The sequence below is a fragment of the Urocitellus parryii genome, chromosome 2 (assembly GCF_045843805.1).
Source record: "Urocitellus parryii isolate mUroPar1 chromosome 2, mUroPar1.hap1, whole genome shotgun sequence".
In the NCBI taxonomy this organism is placed as follows: Eukaryota; Metazoa; Chordata; class Mammalia; order Rodentia; family Sciuridae; genus Urocitellus; species Urocitellus parryii.
In genome coordinates, this window is record NC_135532.1 from 116188933 (window position 1) to 116203074 (window position 14142).

The 14142-nt window shown below is 35.7% G+C and overlaps 1 protein-coding gene across 1 annotated transcript in view; it reads left to right on the forward strand.

Annotated features, from left to right (window-relative positions):
* Positions 1-3456: 3456 nt before the first annotated feature.
* Positions 3457-14142, forward strand: part of Dhx36 (DEAH-box helicase 36) — a 39735-nt gene continuing 29049 nt past the window's right edge. The window contains exons 1-5 of the mRNA XM_026392897.2: positions 3457-3736; positions 8167-8291; positions 9020-9254; positions 11639-11677; positions 13282-13452. Coding sequence (XP_026248682.1) covers positions 3518-3736; positions 8167-8291; positions 9020-9254; positions 11639-11677; positions 13282-13452 — 789 coding nt within the window. The 5' untranslated portion in view covers positions 3457-3517. The remainder of the gene's footprint in view (positions 3737-8166; positions 8292-9019; positions 9255-11638; positions 11678-13281; positions 13453-14142) is intronic.

Below are 14142 nucleotides of genomic sequence, written 5' to 3' on the forward strand. Positions count from 1 at the left end.
ATAATTTTTCCCAATAATATAATATGTAAGAATGTAGGTTAAGACTCCAATTAAAACTGGTCAGCATGGGCCAAGATGACCTAGTGTTGCCATGGCAGTGGGTACTTGACAACCTGATGTCATGCTGCTATCAGCCAAAAGCCAAGAGGTGGTCCTGGGCGGGACTCTCTGGAAACTTCTCTGAGATCCCCAGTAAAATTGGAGTGCAGGAGAGGCATGCTGTCCTCCTCTCTGAGAGTATCCACTATTTTCCTTAAGTGTCCTCTTCACCTATTTCTTCAATAAACTCATTCCTAATACTCTGAGTAGCAGGTCTGAAATCTTTCTGAATTGATCATAAGATTCAGGGTTTGAAGAAGGGGTTGTCTTCAAGCTGCCAGTTTCTCAGAAAATCTCAGCTCTACAACAATGAGACTCTGGTCTTTTCTGGTTCCTTTCTTAGCCAAGGGATTTACAACAACTGAGCTCTCTTAAGTTCTTTTGAGACTCAGTTTGGGGATAGATAAGACTTCAGGAACTCAAATATCATCTATTCAGTACTGAGCAGAGTGATCTGGCCTTCTGGATGGCCTACAGCATTTTCCTTTAGTTCATAGCACAATGGTTTCTGCCCATACCTTCCACTCAACACTAAGAAATGAAAGCTCATCACACTTGCCTTGTTCAGTGGGTATCTCCAGCACTTGTGGATCAGTTAGACTTATGAATGAACTGGATATTCTCCAGTAAGCAGAAAGCCTGTGTGGGCCAATCTATCAGTCCAGAATAGTTTGTACCAATCCCCAGTGTCCTGGTTGATAGTATATGATTTCAAGTGAGTGTCCAGATCTTAAAAGTGCTGTTCATTTACGTTCCCAAGTGCCATGCACTGAAGGTGGGTACACATGCTGCTGTTAGACTACTGGAAAAAGGTGGCAAATAAAGATAGTGCTTTGATGAAGTGTAAAATTAATTACATACGTAAATGCGGTCCAGGCTGTTCGTGACAGATGATGAACTCATTTCTTCACTTTTAGTACCACGTACTGAATCACAGGTTTTTCTGCTTGAATTGATGTTGGAAACAAACTCAAGAATGTTATGGGGTGCCCGCTCAGAAAACACTCTTAAGTCCAAATTAAAAGCCAATTTAAGAATTTTTATTATCTGACCAAAGACTGTCCCTCACAGAGTCCAAGGGACCCTAAGGGAGAACAACCTCATGCTGTCTGTGGCCAGAGTATTTAAGGAAGAAAACCACATTCTATGGACTCTGCAAGTTGCAAGCAAGCCGAATACAGGGGCTGAGAAAGCAGTTAGCAAAATAAAAACAGACAACCACATGCTGAGTTTGACCACATTTGTGGGCATACATCCTTGGTTCAGGTACATTGGTGGGCAAGCACATGAAGTACAAACAATTTTTAAAATTTTAATTAATTTAATTTTTAATTAATTAAAAATTAATTAATCTTTAAAAACGCTTACATAACAAGTTCATAGAGGGGTTACTATGGCTACATTGACTTAACCTTATTCATACCATGTTAGCCTGTTAGCCTGTACTTATCTACAATCACTGGCCTACTTATCTAAACCTCATAGTGTTTTAGATCTTGTTTTTTGGGGCTTACATCCTATGTCTTATGGTTACATGATTATACCATTACTTGGATGTTGTAGTGTGATCTGATAAATACAATCAATAAGAGTGTAAGTTATAGGTTATAGATTAGCAAAAGATATAGATTATAGATATGATTTTGATAAATGAGATAAGACAATTATAAAGCAAGAACTGTCACAGACAAGCCTAAGACTTCATTTTGCTGCCTTCTTTATTATAAAAATTGTTAAAACAGCTGTTTCTGAGAAACTGGAATTAAAGCTATTTTCTTATTAAAAAATTTTCTTTCTGCACTTTGTACCCCACAAATTGTACCCTACTCAGGATGCAGAGGTGGTCCTAGTGAGCTATGTCCTGGGTTTGAATGCCCTTGTTGGTCTACATGACTTTGAAGTAAATTCTCACCCCCCCCCACCCTGACCCAAATTCAGGATGCGACTGTCTAACACCTGCTTGAACCCAGGACTGTGGTCAACTGAACTGCAAAGCTAATGCTTTTTTTTTTTTTTGCTTCTGTTTTATCGCTTGCTTGTGTTATGCCAGATTCGTGGGACTCCAATAGACCTGCAGGAGCCGAATCCGATGCAATCACACAAGAGGTTTTTATTGCAAGCTGGAGCCTGGACTCACAACCATTCTTGATGCAGCCGTACCAAGGGAGTGAGTCCCGGTCCTTTGCTCAGTTGAGATTTTATAGGTTTAGGGGGGATACTCTATGCGTCACAACATCACACAGCAAGTATCACACAGCAAATCATTCCATACTAGGGGAAAATCAAACAACAACTCTTAACATTGATTAGCACATTCTATGGCGGGAACAAGTTGGGTAGGTGTGATTGGTTACTACAATAGGGGGATTCCTTTGAACTGATTGGTTTAGGCCAGAAGGCATGCTAAACTACATGGTTTCCCAACATGTTATCAACCACCATAAACTACTTGGGGGTCATCTGGCATTCCAGGTATTTTCCCTGTCTCATGCTGATTGGAGGTTGCTAGGGGGGGTTGCTATGGGGCCTCACCTAGCCTGAGTCAGGGACACCTGGTGCTGCAGACCTCTCCTGTTATTTACAGACAAACAACTCAGCAGGGTGGGTATGTGCTTAGGAGTGCTCTATGGGTTTTTCCAAGGCAAGGGTCACGCCCCCTTCCTTAGGACAGGCCTTGAGGTAGAAGCTGCTCTTATTTATTTATTTTAAAAAATGATGTCACATCAGTTTCTCACTTGCTGATTGGAAAATTCCATTCCTGCCTAGAGCCCACAGGTCCCACTTATTAATGTTTTAATTTAGTAATTAAGTCTATGATTGGTTACCTTACACGACAATAAGCAAGTCACTGAGGTGTGGTTCTTGTGCTTATATTCTCCTTGGATGGACCAGAAAGCTGCTGTCCTCCCATAGAGCTTGAGTCTCTGCAGTGAGTGACAATCCCTGGCCAAGTAAATAAAGCTCTCTTGTGATTTGAATTCGGACTTACAGTGCTTCTTGAGGCATCTTCCCATAACTGGGCCCATTCCTGCCTGATGAAGGTCTGTTCTATGCTCACATCTAACTTATTACCAGGGCAGTTTGCTCACCTTGTAGTGCCCATTTCTATTATCCTACTTTATCTGATCTTACTTACTCTGCTTAACAACATCTTATACCTACAATCTATAACATTGATTAGACTCAGACCATAACAAGTAGTCTCCAGAATCCACGCAGGACTCGAGCACAATCCCTTCAGCAGGTACCACGTGAACCAGCCAGCAGCCGCCTGGCGTCACCGGAAACGCCTGGCTGTGACGCCAGCGGCCCGCCCCCTGCGCCGGCGCAAGAACGGAAGTGGACGCACATCCGCTTCCGGGACTGGACGCCATTTCCAGCGGTTGCGGCTCTTCACCCGTTGCGTCCCGCCGGGACAATGAGCTATGACTCCCACCAGAACTGGAGCCGCGACGGGGGATCCCGAAGCTCTGGCGGGGGCTACGGCGGGGGCCGCGGGGGAAGCAGAGGACCTGGGGGTAGTGGGGGAGGGCGGGGCGGCCGCGGCCGGCATCCCGCGCACCTGAAGGGCCGCGAGATTGGCCTGTGGTACGCGAAAAAGCAGACGCAGAAGAACAAGGATGCCGAGAGGCAGGAGGTACACCGAGTGCGGGGTGGGCAGGTCTCGCGACGCGCCGGACCGCTGGGTCGTACGTCGCAGTGACGTCAGCCACGGCGGACGGGTGGGCGGGGCCGGCTGAGCACGTGCGCGCAGGTTCTCTGCATGCGGCGCTTTGTGCACTGTGGTCCAGGGCTTTTCCTGGCTCAGTCTGGAGTCGCGACCTTGTGCGTTTTAGCTACATTTGCGTAGGACGAAAGTGCCATGCGCTGTTTAGAATGTAGGTGGTTCAGGGAAATTGTCCCGCTGTTTTCGTCAGCTTTAAAACTAGCTATGAACCCAGAGATTTTGTTTTTATGTTGGGGTGGGGAAATTTCTGATCAGCTGCTCCTCTTTAAGAAGGAAATTTAGGCATCTAGAAGTGAAAGAAGTAGGATATATGATTTGGCTTAAGTTTTTTTTTTTTTTTAAAGAGTTTACTGTTTTGAAGACCAGCACTATAGGAAATATCAAGTTTCCTGAGTGTCTATTCTAATAAAAACATGATTTTTTTCATTAAACAAAAGTTGGCTTAATATAGGCCTTAAAACAACTTTTAGTGACTTGATGGAAAGCATCTTTTATATTAGATACAAAGTGTAATTAAATCATCTTTTGAACTATTTTTCTTTATGTCATTTTCATTGAAATGATTCTGGGGCTTTGTCTTCACAACTTATCACATTTTTATCTTAAAAAAAAAAAGCTAATTGTTCCTGGAATAAACTTTTTTGAAAATCCAGAGAAACACATAAGCCATATTGAAATTGGAAAAGTAATGGAATTAAGTCATAACTAAAATTATGTACACAGTAATTTAACTTTTATTAACCTCTTTTCAAACAAGGTTTTACACGTTACTATGGGGCTCTAAAGACAGCAATATTTAAGGATTTTATAGTGTAGTTGGAAAAAATAGACCTAAACAGATGAAAAGTTAAATAAGGAAAAATATTGATTTTTATTTTCACATGAAAATATTATGAGTGGAATTCTTGATATTTAGCTCCATCCTCAAACCTCCATTTTAATAAATCTCACTACTGTTTATTTACTTATAGCCAAATGGTATGTGTCTTTCATTCTGCTAATTCTAGCAAATCTATCTGCTCTGCAGCTTTAATGCATCCTAGATCCAACCAATTATCTCTATAACAATTACCATAGATCAGACCACTTTTTGTTTTCTGTTCATAGACTCCTAACTAGTCTTATAGCTTCTACTCCTACACGCTATTAAACTGACCTATTAAACCACTATTGTGATCTTTTAAAAGGAAAGATTTGCTAATTTCATTGTCTCATTCTCTTGCTTGCAACTTGAGATCTGAAGCTAAGTCATTTCTGTCTCATTTTAATACATTTTGATGCTTCTTAGCATGTTTTCTGGGAATCTTCGTGATTCTGGCTTCAACATATCAGGTTTCCCTCTCTGTGCTTATCTTTCTGAGACCATGTCTCCAATTTGAAGTAATTATAGACTTTGTAAATGTATTTTATTTTTGCTTCTTATTATTACACATCATTCTGCTGTCAGAAATGTGTGTATATTCTTGAAATATGAATACTTTTTAGTTGGTGTATTCTAACTTTTCCTTTGACTGCCTTCAACCTGGTATGATTGCTTCCTCATTAGAGTTCCCATAGCTTTTACTTTTAAAATAACCCATGTAATTGTAAAGTAAAAGCATTCTGCTAATAGTCTTACAGTTCTTTCAATAGATGTTCATGGAGGACTTAATTTGAGATATTGTCTTAAGCCTGGTGTTAATAAGGTGTAGAACATATTTACCAGAGGGATTGTTAGGGGGTATGGACAAAGTGCAGTGTTAAAGTATTAAGTTATGGACAGTATGGGTTATCTTTTGACTTAGAGCTTTTAGAAGATTTTGGAGAAGCAGTAATCCTTAAGCTGAAACCTGAGCTATAGCAAAGTGTATTTATCTCTGTGTTCAGGATTCAGGAGTTTGGTAAGGATTTTTGGACTGAGGCAGAAGTATGTGCCACAGCATGCATAGAGATCAGGAAAAACATGTTCAAAGAACTGAACGATAAGAACCTGGAACTTAGAGTTTGGTGGGTAGAATAGTGAATTTCAAACTTGTGTGTCACTTTACACAAAAAGAAATGTGTTACAATTTAAAATTCAGAACATACTTAAACCAAAAATTTCACAAAGTAATAATTATCTGCACATTGTTCTGTTTTTGTTGTTGTTGTGTTTTTGTTTTTGCACTTTTTCTGCATTTTTAAATTAATACATTAATGCAAATCATGATTCTTTAATAAAATTGTACAAACACTAGCTTGAAAAGTTCTGGACTTATATTTTTCTAGTCCAGAACTTGAAATTTATTGACTTTTCCTAGAACCTGGGAAATACATTGAAACACGAGATTAAAAAAAAATGAAATGATTGGATTTTAAATTTTTTAAATTCACTCAGCAATGTAGGATTGAAGAGAGGTAATCCTGGGGTAGGGAGACCAGTTAAGTATCCCTTGTACTAATTAAGATAAGGATTGGTAGCTTGATTAGAATTACTGGAAGTAGAAATGGACATATTGAAATGATTTAGCAGATACACTGAATGATTTTGTATTATTATTTTTTTAATTTGGAAGGATGAGAACAGCATCCTAATGGATGACACTTTTATGACTATATAGATATCAGGCTTGTTGGAGGAAGATGGTGGGCTCAGCTAAGGACACTGTGAATTTGATACTGTATGGGGGCATACAAAAGAGGATTTCAGAATGCATTTGATGCTTAGAGAATTCTAGACCAGAGGTAAGCATTTGATTGGTCATGGGTCCACATGTGGTAGTTGAAGGGTGAGAGTAAATATTGAGAAAAGGAATGGACCCAAGCCTGAATTCTGTAAACAGTTGGTGTCTCCAGCTTGAATGTGCATAGGAACTACCTGCCTTGTTAAAAAGTAGGACTGGTATGGAGCCAGAGATTTTGCCTTCCTGATAGACTCCCAGATGATGGCAGTGCTTTTGGTCTGTAGAGCACTCAGGCTGTAAAATACAGAACACAAATATTTAGGAGATGGTCCAAGGAAGAGAAGGATGCAAAAGAATCCAGGTTAGAGCAGTCAGAGAAGTGAAGAAATGAGGAGGTGGGCAATATTTTGGAATCCAGGAGCAGTATTTGAGAGAAGAGTATATGAAAGAAGAACTAACAGTGGCAAGACTGCATAGGCCTGAGGTGAGAGTTGAGAATGTCTTAGATTGGTTAACAAGGTCATGGGCAACCATGGTGAGATCGCCTCTCTTAGTGGAGGGATTGCAGCCTGATTGCAGTGGGGCCAGAGAAGGAAAGATGAGAAGGGGAGTGTTTCCCGACAGTTTTACTGTGGTGGAAGCAAAATAATGCAGTGGTTTCTGGGGTGGAAGGATTCAAGAGAGGGTTTTTTGTTTGTTTGTTTTTTAAGAAGTTTGATGTTCAGGTACTGATTTGTTTTTCTGCTTTAGCCACCCACCAATGCCAGACTTTGTCACAAAGTTCTTCCTTATCTCTATGGAGATGGTGTTTTTTCCTAAATTAAGAAAATTCGTGTATCTGTGTAATTTCAATTCCTGGCCTTTTGCTGAGCACTCCAAAATTTATATCATGACTTTAAAAACATAAAATCTCTCCAGAGATCAAGGTTCATATTTCCATCTGCCTAATGATTACTGTAGTTAGGAAACGTCACTGTTGTTCTTAATTATCTAAAGTTGTCTAGTTCTTCATTGCCTAAAATTCAAGCTTAGCTCATCCTTTGACTGCCACCAAAAATTGGGTTTGGCATTCATTCTTTTACCTTGGCCTATAATTTCTTAGATGCATACTTAAGGTTTCTAAAAGTTTTCATGGCTTACCAAGGATCTTATCTTTGTCAAAGTTGGTGTTTTATTTAGTTTTCTGAAACAACTGCATTTGTCATCTCCATTAGTACTTATCAATTTTATTTAGTCCCTCTTGGAGATCAGCCTTCTTACTTCCCAGTTATATTTGTTTTAGTGTGAGAAATTTCAGATGCTCATTACACCCAAAATATTGTTTCCCAGTGTTCAGCTTTTTTTTTTTTTTTAAGATAGGACGTTTAGAATTTAATAAATGAAAATTTAAAACAGGAAAATATCTATCATATGTACATGAGAGGAAGCATACAAATATGCTTTCTTTCCCAGTCATATTTACAGCTATTTCTAAAACTAGATGGTAAGAAAAGGTCTCTAAAGATAGATTTAAAATGTTAACATTAACTAGGTCTAGGAAGTAGGGTTGGGCTAGAGGACATGTATGGATAATTTACTTTTTTTTATGTGTTTGTTGAACATATGTTATTTTGCCTTTATTTTTTTTTTTAGTTATCAAATGGTTTTGCGCATGCTTTCTTACATTGATAAAGACACTCTTTCCATTGCACAAAATAGAGAGCTGTGGTACACATGGATGAACGACGAGAAGAGCAAATTGTGCAGCTGCTAAATTCTGTCCAAGCAAAGAATGATAAAGATTCAGAAGCAGAGATATCCTGGTTTGCGCCTGAGGATCATGGGTAAAACAAAGAGCATTCTTTAAAAAAAAAGGGCAAAGAGTAACACTTCTTTTATAGCATAGGCTGGAAAATAGTGATAATAAATATAATATCATTAGGCTCTTCAATAAGTAGAATTTACTCTTGAAGTAATTCATTTTTCTTATGTTAATTAGGCAGATTTTGAGGAAAAATATTAGATGGCTTATTCCCATAGGAAACCCATGCAGTGGGAATGCATAGTGTGTATAGATATGAGATGTACTAGCATTTCCTGTGCATCAATTTTGTATTTTCTTAATTCTTCTGTGGGGGAGGTCTGCATAAAGTTAAATTGCTTGTGTTTTAGAAATTTGAAAAAACTAAATCATTGAGAGGAAAACTTAGAAGTATTTCAGAGACTGTATAATGTATCCCATTTGTAGCTCAGAAAGGAAGAAAATGAAGTTATGAAATACAGCAAGTCCATAAAAATCAGAAAAAAAATTGCTATGGAAGAATAACTTGTGGATTTTTGTTTTTAATTGTCACAAAGAATAACTCATCTGACAGTATCTGTTTTAAAGGAGGAAAAATCTGAATTTATACAGGAATCTAAGTATATTTCATTACTGCTTTATAGAGCAAAAATATAAGCTTTAAGTTTTGGTGATTTTTGAAATATTTAGACAGCACATTATTATGTTTTGTTCCAGGACTTGAGTGTCTTTTCATCTGACCTGTTTTTACTCTTTATTTTGTCAAAGTAGATATGGTACTGAAGTTTCTGATAAGACAAAACCAAGCTCAGAGAAGAAACTTGACAGCCAGGAAAAGAAAGTGAAAAACCAAGATAAAAAGACATGTAGGATCAGGGACAAATCATACATTGACCAAGATTCTGAGTATCTCTTACAAGAAAATGAACCAGATGGAACCTTAGACCAAAAGTTACTGGAGGATTTACAAAAGAAAAAAACTGACCCTCGTTATATTGAAATGCAGGTAATAGAAAGCAAGATGTGGAAAGAAGTTTTACTTTTTGATCTCTCCTTAGACATGAGAGAAATGGTTAAAAATAGGCTGCACAATGTAGATATGTGAGATTTCTCAAGAAACCATTCTCTGGGAATCTTTTGCTTTTCAAGTAGTAAAAAGAAACATTGGGAACAAAAATTACTACATATAACCTGCAATTTCCTATCTCATCTGCAGAAGCTTGTGTGGTGAGAAGAAATGTTTAAGAAATGCTAATGCCAGTGAAAACAAAATCACTCTTAACTTCTTAGGTCTGTTTAGTGAAGGTGATTAGAATTATGAAGTTTTCAGATCATTTAATCATCTCCTTGTATAAATGAAAAAAATTTTGTGATGTATGGAATATTAACCAACATTTTAAATATAAAACTATGACAAGAACTGAAATATTGAAAGAAGAAATATTCTAATATTTTCTTTTCATACTAGGCAAGACATTTCAAGGTCTCTTATAATTATAAAATTGTACTCTTTGGGGCTGAGGATATAGCTCAGTTGTAGAGTGCTTGCCTCACATGCACAAGGCACTGGGTTCCATCCCCAGCACACCACACACATACACACACACACACACACACACACACACACACACAAATGTATGCTTTGTGGGTATTCTAGAGATAGATGTAATAAAATATATGTGTATGTATGTATATGTGAATATATATAATATTGAGGGAATTTTGAGGAACATATCTTTATGCAAATAATGTGTCATTTTTTGAGAAAGGCAGCTATCTCCTGTAAGAAAGACAGGATCAAGTCATTGATTTTTCTTTGATAAAAATTGAATTTTTTGAAAGCTGTGATTGTCCGTGAGCCAAATCATGTAACTCTTTGATACCTATGAGATTAAAATACGATTTAAGGAGATGGAGAAGATTTTGAGGTGAATTAATTCAAAATATTGTTGCTAAAAGATTAGCTGCTTCTGTAGACTTACTTACGAACAAGGAAAGTTGGTTGTTATCTCGCTTTCTATTGTATGGTGGACAGAACTCAAATGTTCTTAAAGACTGAAAATTGATCTGAAACAGAAAGAAGAAATGCATAAAACGTAAAAACAATTTGTCTTTATTTCCCAGACAATTTGTAAAGGCTTAATGTATACAAAAAATTAAGGATTCTCAAAGAACTGTGTTTCTTTATTTTATGGTTTGTATAAATAGCATTAACTTTCTACTTGCTATATGCTAGTTATGCTTATCTTCTGAAGAGTAATAAGACATTCCCTTTCTTCACACTGCTTATAATCACATCTCGTATCTTGGCCATAGCCAAAATTTAAGACAGAAGATTTGGTGGCCTTGGGAAAGAATAGTGGGCCGTATCTCTCTATTTTAGCAGGATTCACATACATGGGAAGCAAATCTGGATATTTCTTGTTTGAAGTGCAGTGGGGTAATGTGGACATGCTTACATATTAAGATGGTTACATTTGATGCAATGGGTATTAATACTTTCAGATGTTACTTCAAGAAATTTTTTTTAATTACTACAGCAAAAAAGTGGTCACTTATTACTTCACTGAAGTCACTTTAAATCATCACATTGTCATTTTTATGCTACTGGGAAGGATTACTTGACTATATCAAGTGTGGGAGTAATTAATTACCTATGGCAATTCTAATTTTGATTTTATTTATTTTAAAATCAAGTTTCTTTTATTAAGAGAGTGTTAAAACACTTATTTTTATGCCACTGGAGGTTCATGTCATATGCTGTCTCTAGTTAAATGTAAATCTTAATACTACTTTCTTAGTGTTTTTATGTAGTAGGATATAAGATTCTATAAAAACTTTCAGAATTAGCCAGAAATTGTCTCATAGTAAAAGAAAATATAGGAAAGAATCAGTCACTTCCTTTTTAGTATTTCAGTTGTAATCCAGCAAATTGTAAATTTGTTCAGTATCTTATTGTGTCAAATTGCTGTTTGTGTTTTTTTAATAAAAAGATGTGGCAGCCCTATAAAATAAAACCTTTGAGGCATTCAGGATGTGTTTGAATTAACTAAGAACACAGTTCTGAAATGACTGTATATTCCTTCTTTTAAGTTTTCTTTTACACTCAGAGGCATCTACCCTAAAACAATCTTTAAATCAGATCAAGAGCCTACTGCATTAGTGAACAGTTTACTGATGAGTAGAAAAAAGAATGTGATGTTCAGATCAAATCTGAGATGAATGTATAAATCAGAAGGTTATTTGAGAATTAAATAAGTTACAATATCTCACACAAGTTATAATAAAAATACTTTTGGATTCTAGCACATTTGGTTAGGTTATGTTATTACTGTGGTTCCAATTTGAATACATTGCTTTTATAAAAATTACTTTTTCTTACAATTTCAGCATTTCAGGGAAAAGCTGCCTTCATATGGAATGCAAAAGGTAAAATACTTTATACTATTTGATTTGTAGCATGAGTACAATTTTTTTAAAATAGCTATATGTTGAAAAATATGTTAATGAACCTTCTAAAGGGAAGTAATTTTTTAAAATTTTTGCAGGATTAAAGGAAAATGATAATGAAATAGTTTTTTTAGAAATTTATCATATCTACAATTGAAATCTTTGGAGTTAAAAAAAATAGAATTTTTTTGTATAATTTCCTTTGGATAAATACCCTGATCTTAATGCAAGACTAAGCACTTTAGTTAAAATGAAGGCATTACTTACTTTAATTGTTAAGCTTCATAACACATTTACCTTATATAGAATGAAGAAGTACCCCATCCTTCTCTGTCCTCCCACCCTTATTTATTTTTCTTTTACTTTTCCTAGCACTTATTACTACCTGACTGTCTTCCCCTCCTAGTCCAGTGTAAGTTCTTCAGAACTGGGTCTGTTTTGTTTATTCTGTATTTCTTTACTCTAAACATTATATACTGCGAAACTCCTGGCATTGTACAGCCATACAGTAAATATTTATTGAATGAATGAATAGATTACATTCTACTTCTTAGTACAGTAATCTCTTGGTCTCCACAAAAATTGGTGCCAGGATGTTTTATGAATACCATAAGTATTCAAGTCCCTTTATATAACATGGGACAGTATTTACATATAATCTACACACATCCTTTGTGTACTTTCCAGATTACTTATAATTCCTAATGCAATATAAATGTTTTTATAAATAGTTGTTGGTACTATATTATTTAGGGAATAATGACAAAAAATGTTCAGAATAGATGCAGTTAGTTTTTCAAAAATTCTCCATCTATAGTTGGTTGAATTCACAGATGCAACACTAATGGATAAGGATGGACTCACTATATTTACCAACTGTATTTTCAGATTTCAAACTTGAAGTGCTTTCCAATTTACCAAATAGGTCGGTTTAGACAAGAAATGTTTAAAACATAAGTTTTCAAGTAACATTATTTTGTAGTTGAAAATATAACCCATGATTTGTTTTGAAGTAACAGGAAGATTTTATTAATACAGTGAATGTTACTATTCAGAATGCTAGTATACATCAAAAATTTTTAAGGAAAATCTTCCTAAAGATGGGGGTTTTCTAGACACCTAAAGTTTATCCATTTAATTAGGTATTTAAAATCTGTTTTTATTTTAATTATTTGAAAGGAAATAATCTGAAAATAACTTAAGCAGTGTGTAAAATTTGCTTAGTACTTTAAGCCATATTGATGAATTATGCTATAATTCCATGGTATCTTCAGTAGTTACGCAGGCAAGAGATTTGCTTTCAGTTTAATGTTAACACTTATGCTTGGAATTCATGACCTGTTTCTTTTTGTTCTTATCCATGTTTTTCTTCGGCAGTACCTTCTCTCTGCTTTATAGCTTGATGCTTTTTGTTTCTTGAAAATTGTAAGATCTAGGTATCCAAACTGCCAGCATTGTACATGACAAAATTTAAAAAAGCATTAATATGTTTGTTAAAAATGTTTATATTTTCAGTCGGGTAGGATTTTGATTAATTTCTTTTCAGATTTACTCAACATTCCTTATTTTCCCTTTTGAAATAGGAGTTGGTAAATTTAATTGATAATCATCAAGTAACAGTAATAAGTGGTGAAACTGGTTGTGGAAAAACCACTCAAGTTACTCAGTTCATTTTGGATAACTACATTGAAAGAGGAAAAGGATCTGCATGCAGAATAGTTTGTACTCAGCCAAGAAGAATTAGTGCCATTTCAGTAAGTAATTTCTCACCTGTTACAGCTCCCTCTTTTAATTCCTATTCTCCTTTAAGTAATTTTGTAAGGACTTACTAATTTCTAAGATTTGAAGTGATTCTTAATTAGGCATAGAATTTGTTGCTATGAAAGTACATATTTGCTTGACAAATACTTAGTAGTAAAGGCCAAAAGATTGAATGACATCTGCCTAATAGATAGTAGACATTTATGAATTCAAGATAAATTATTAATCCAGGAAATTTTCAGTATAAATCCACAAGAATGAAAACTAAATAAAATATTTGTAGAATTGATGACATCCTCCAAATAATCTTCAACATTAGGTGCTTTAAATTTTGCAACTTGGTTTATTTAGTATTTCTTAAATCTCTTTTTTCAGTATATAAATAAACTGAATAATGTTGAAGGTGGAAAGCCCCCTTTTTTTGAAGCAACATTTTAGTAGTCGAGTGATTTTCAAATTTATCTACTTATCAAGAGGGAGCTTATCAATTTTTCAGGTTAATGTTGTTTGCTTAAGTGATCTAGAGTTCTTTGTATCTGTAAAAACAAAGTTTAAGTAAGATAAGCACAAGTAATAGTTATAAGTACATGTTTTTACAAACAACATTTAGGTCTTTTAATGTGCTTTGTGTAGTTGTTTTAGGTAACCTTATTTATGAGTTATGTATCCTTTAAAGATTTAGG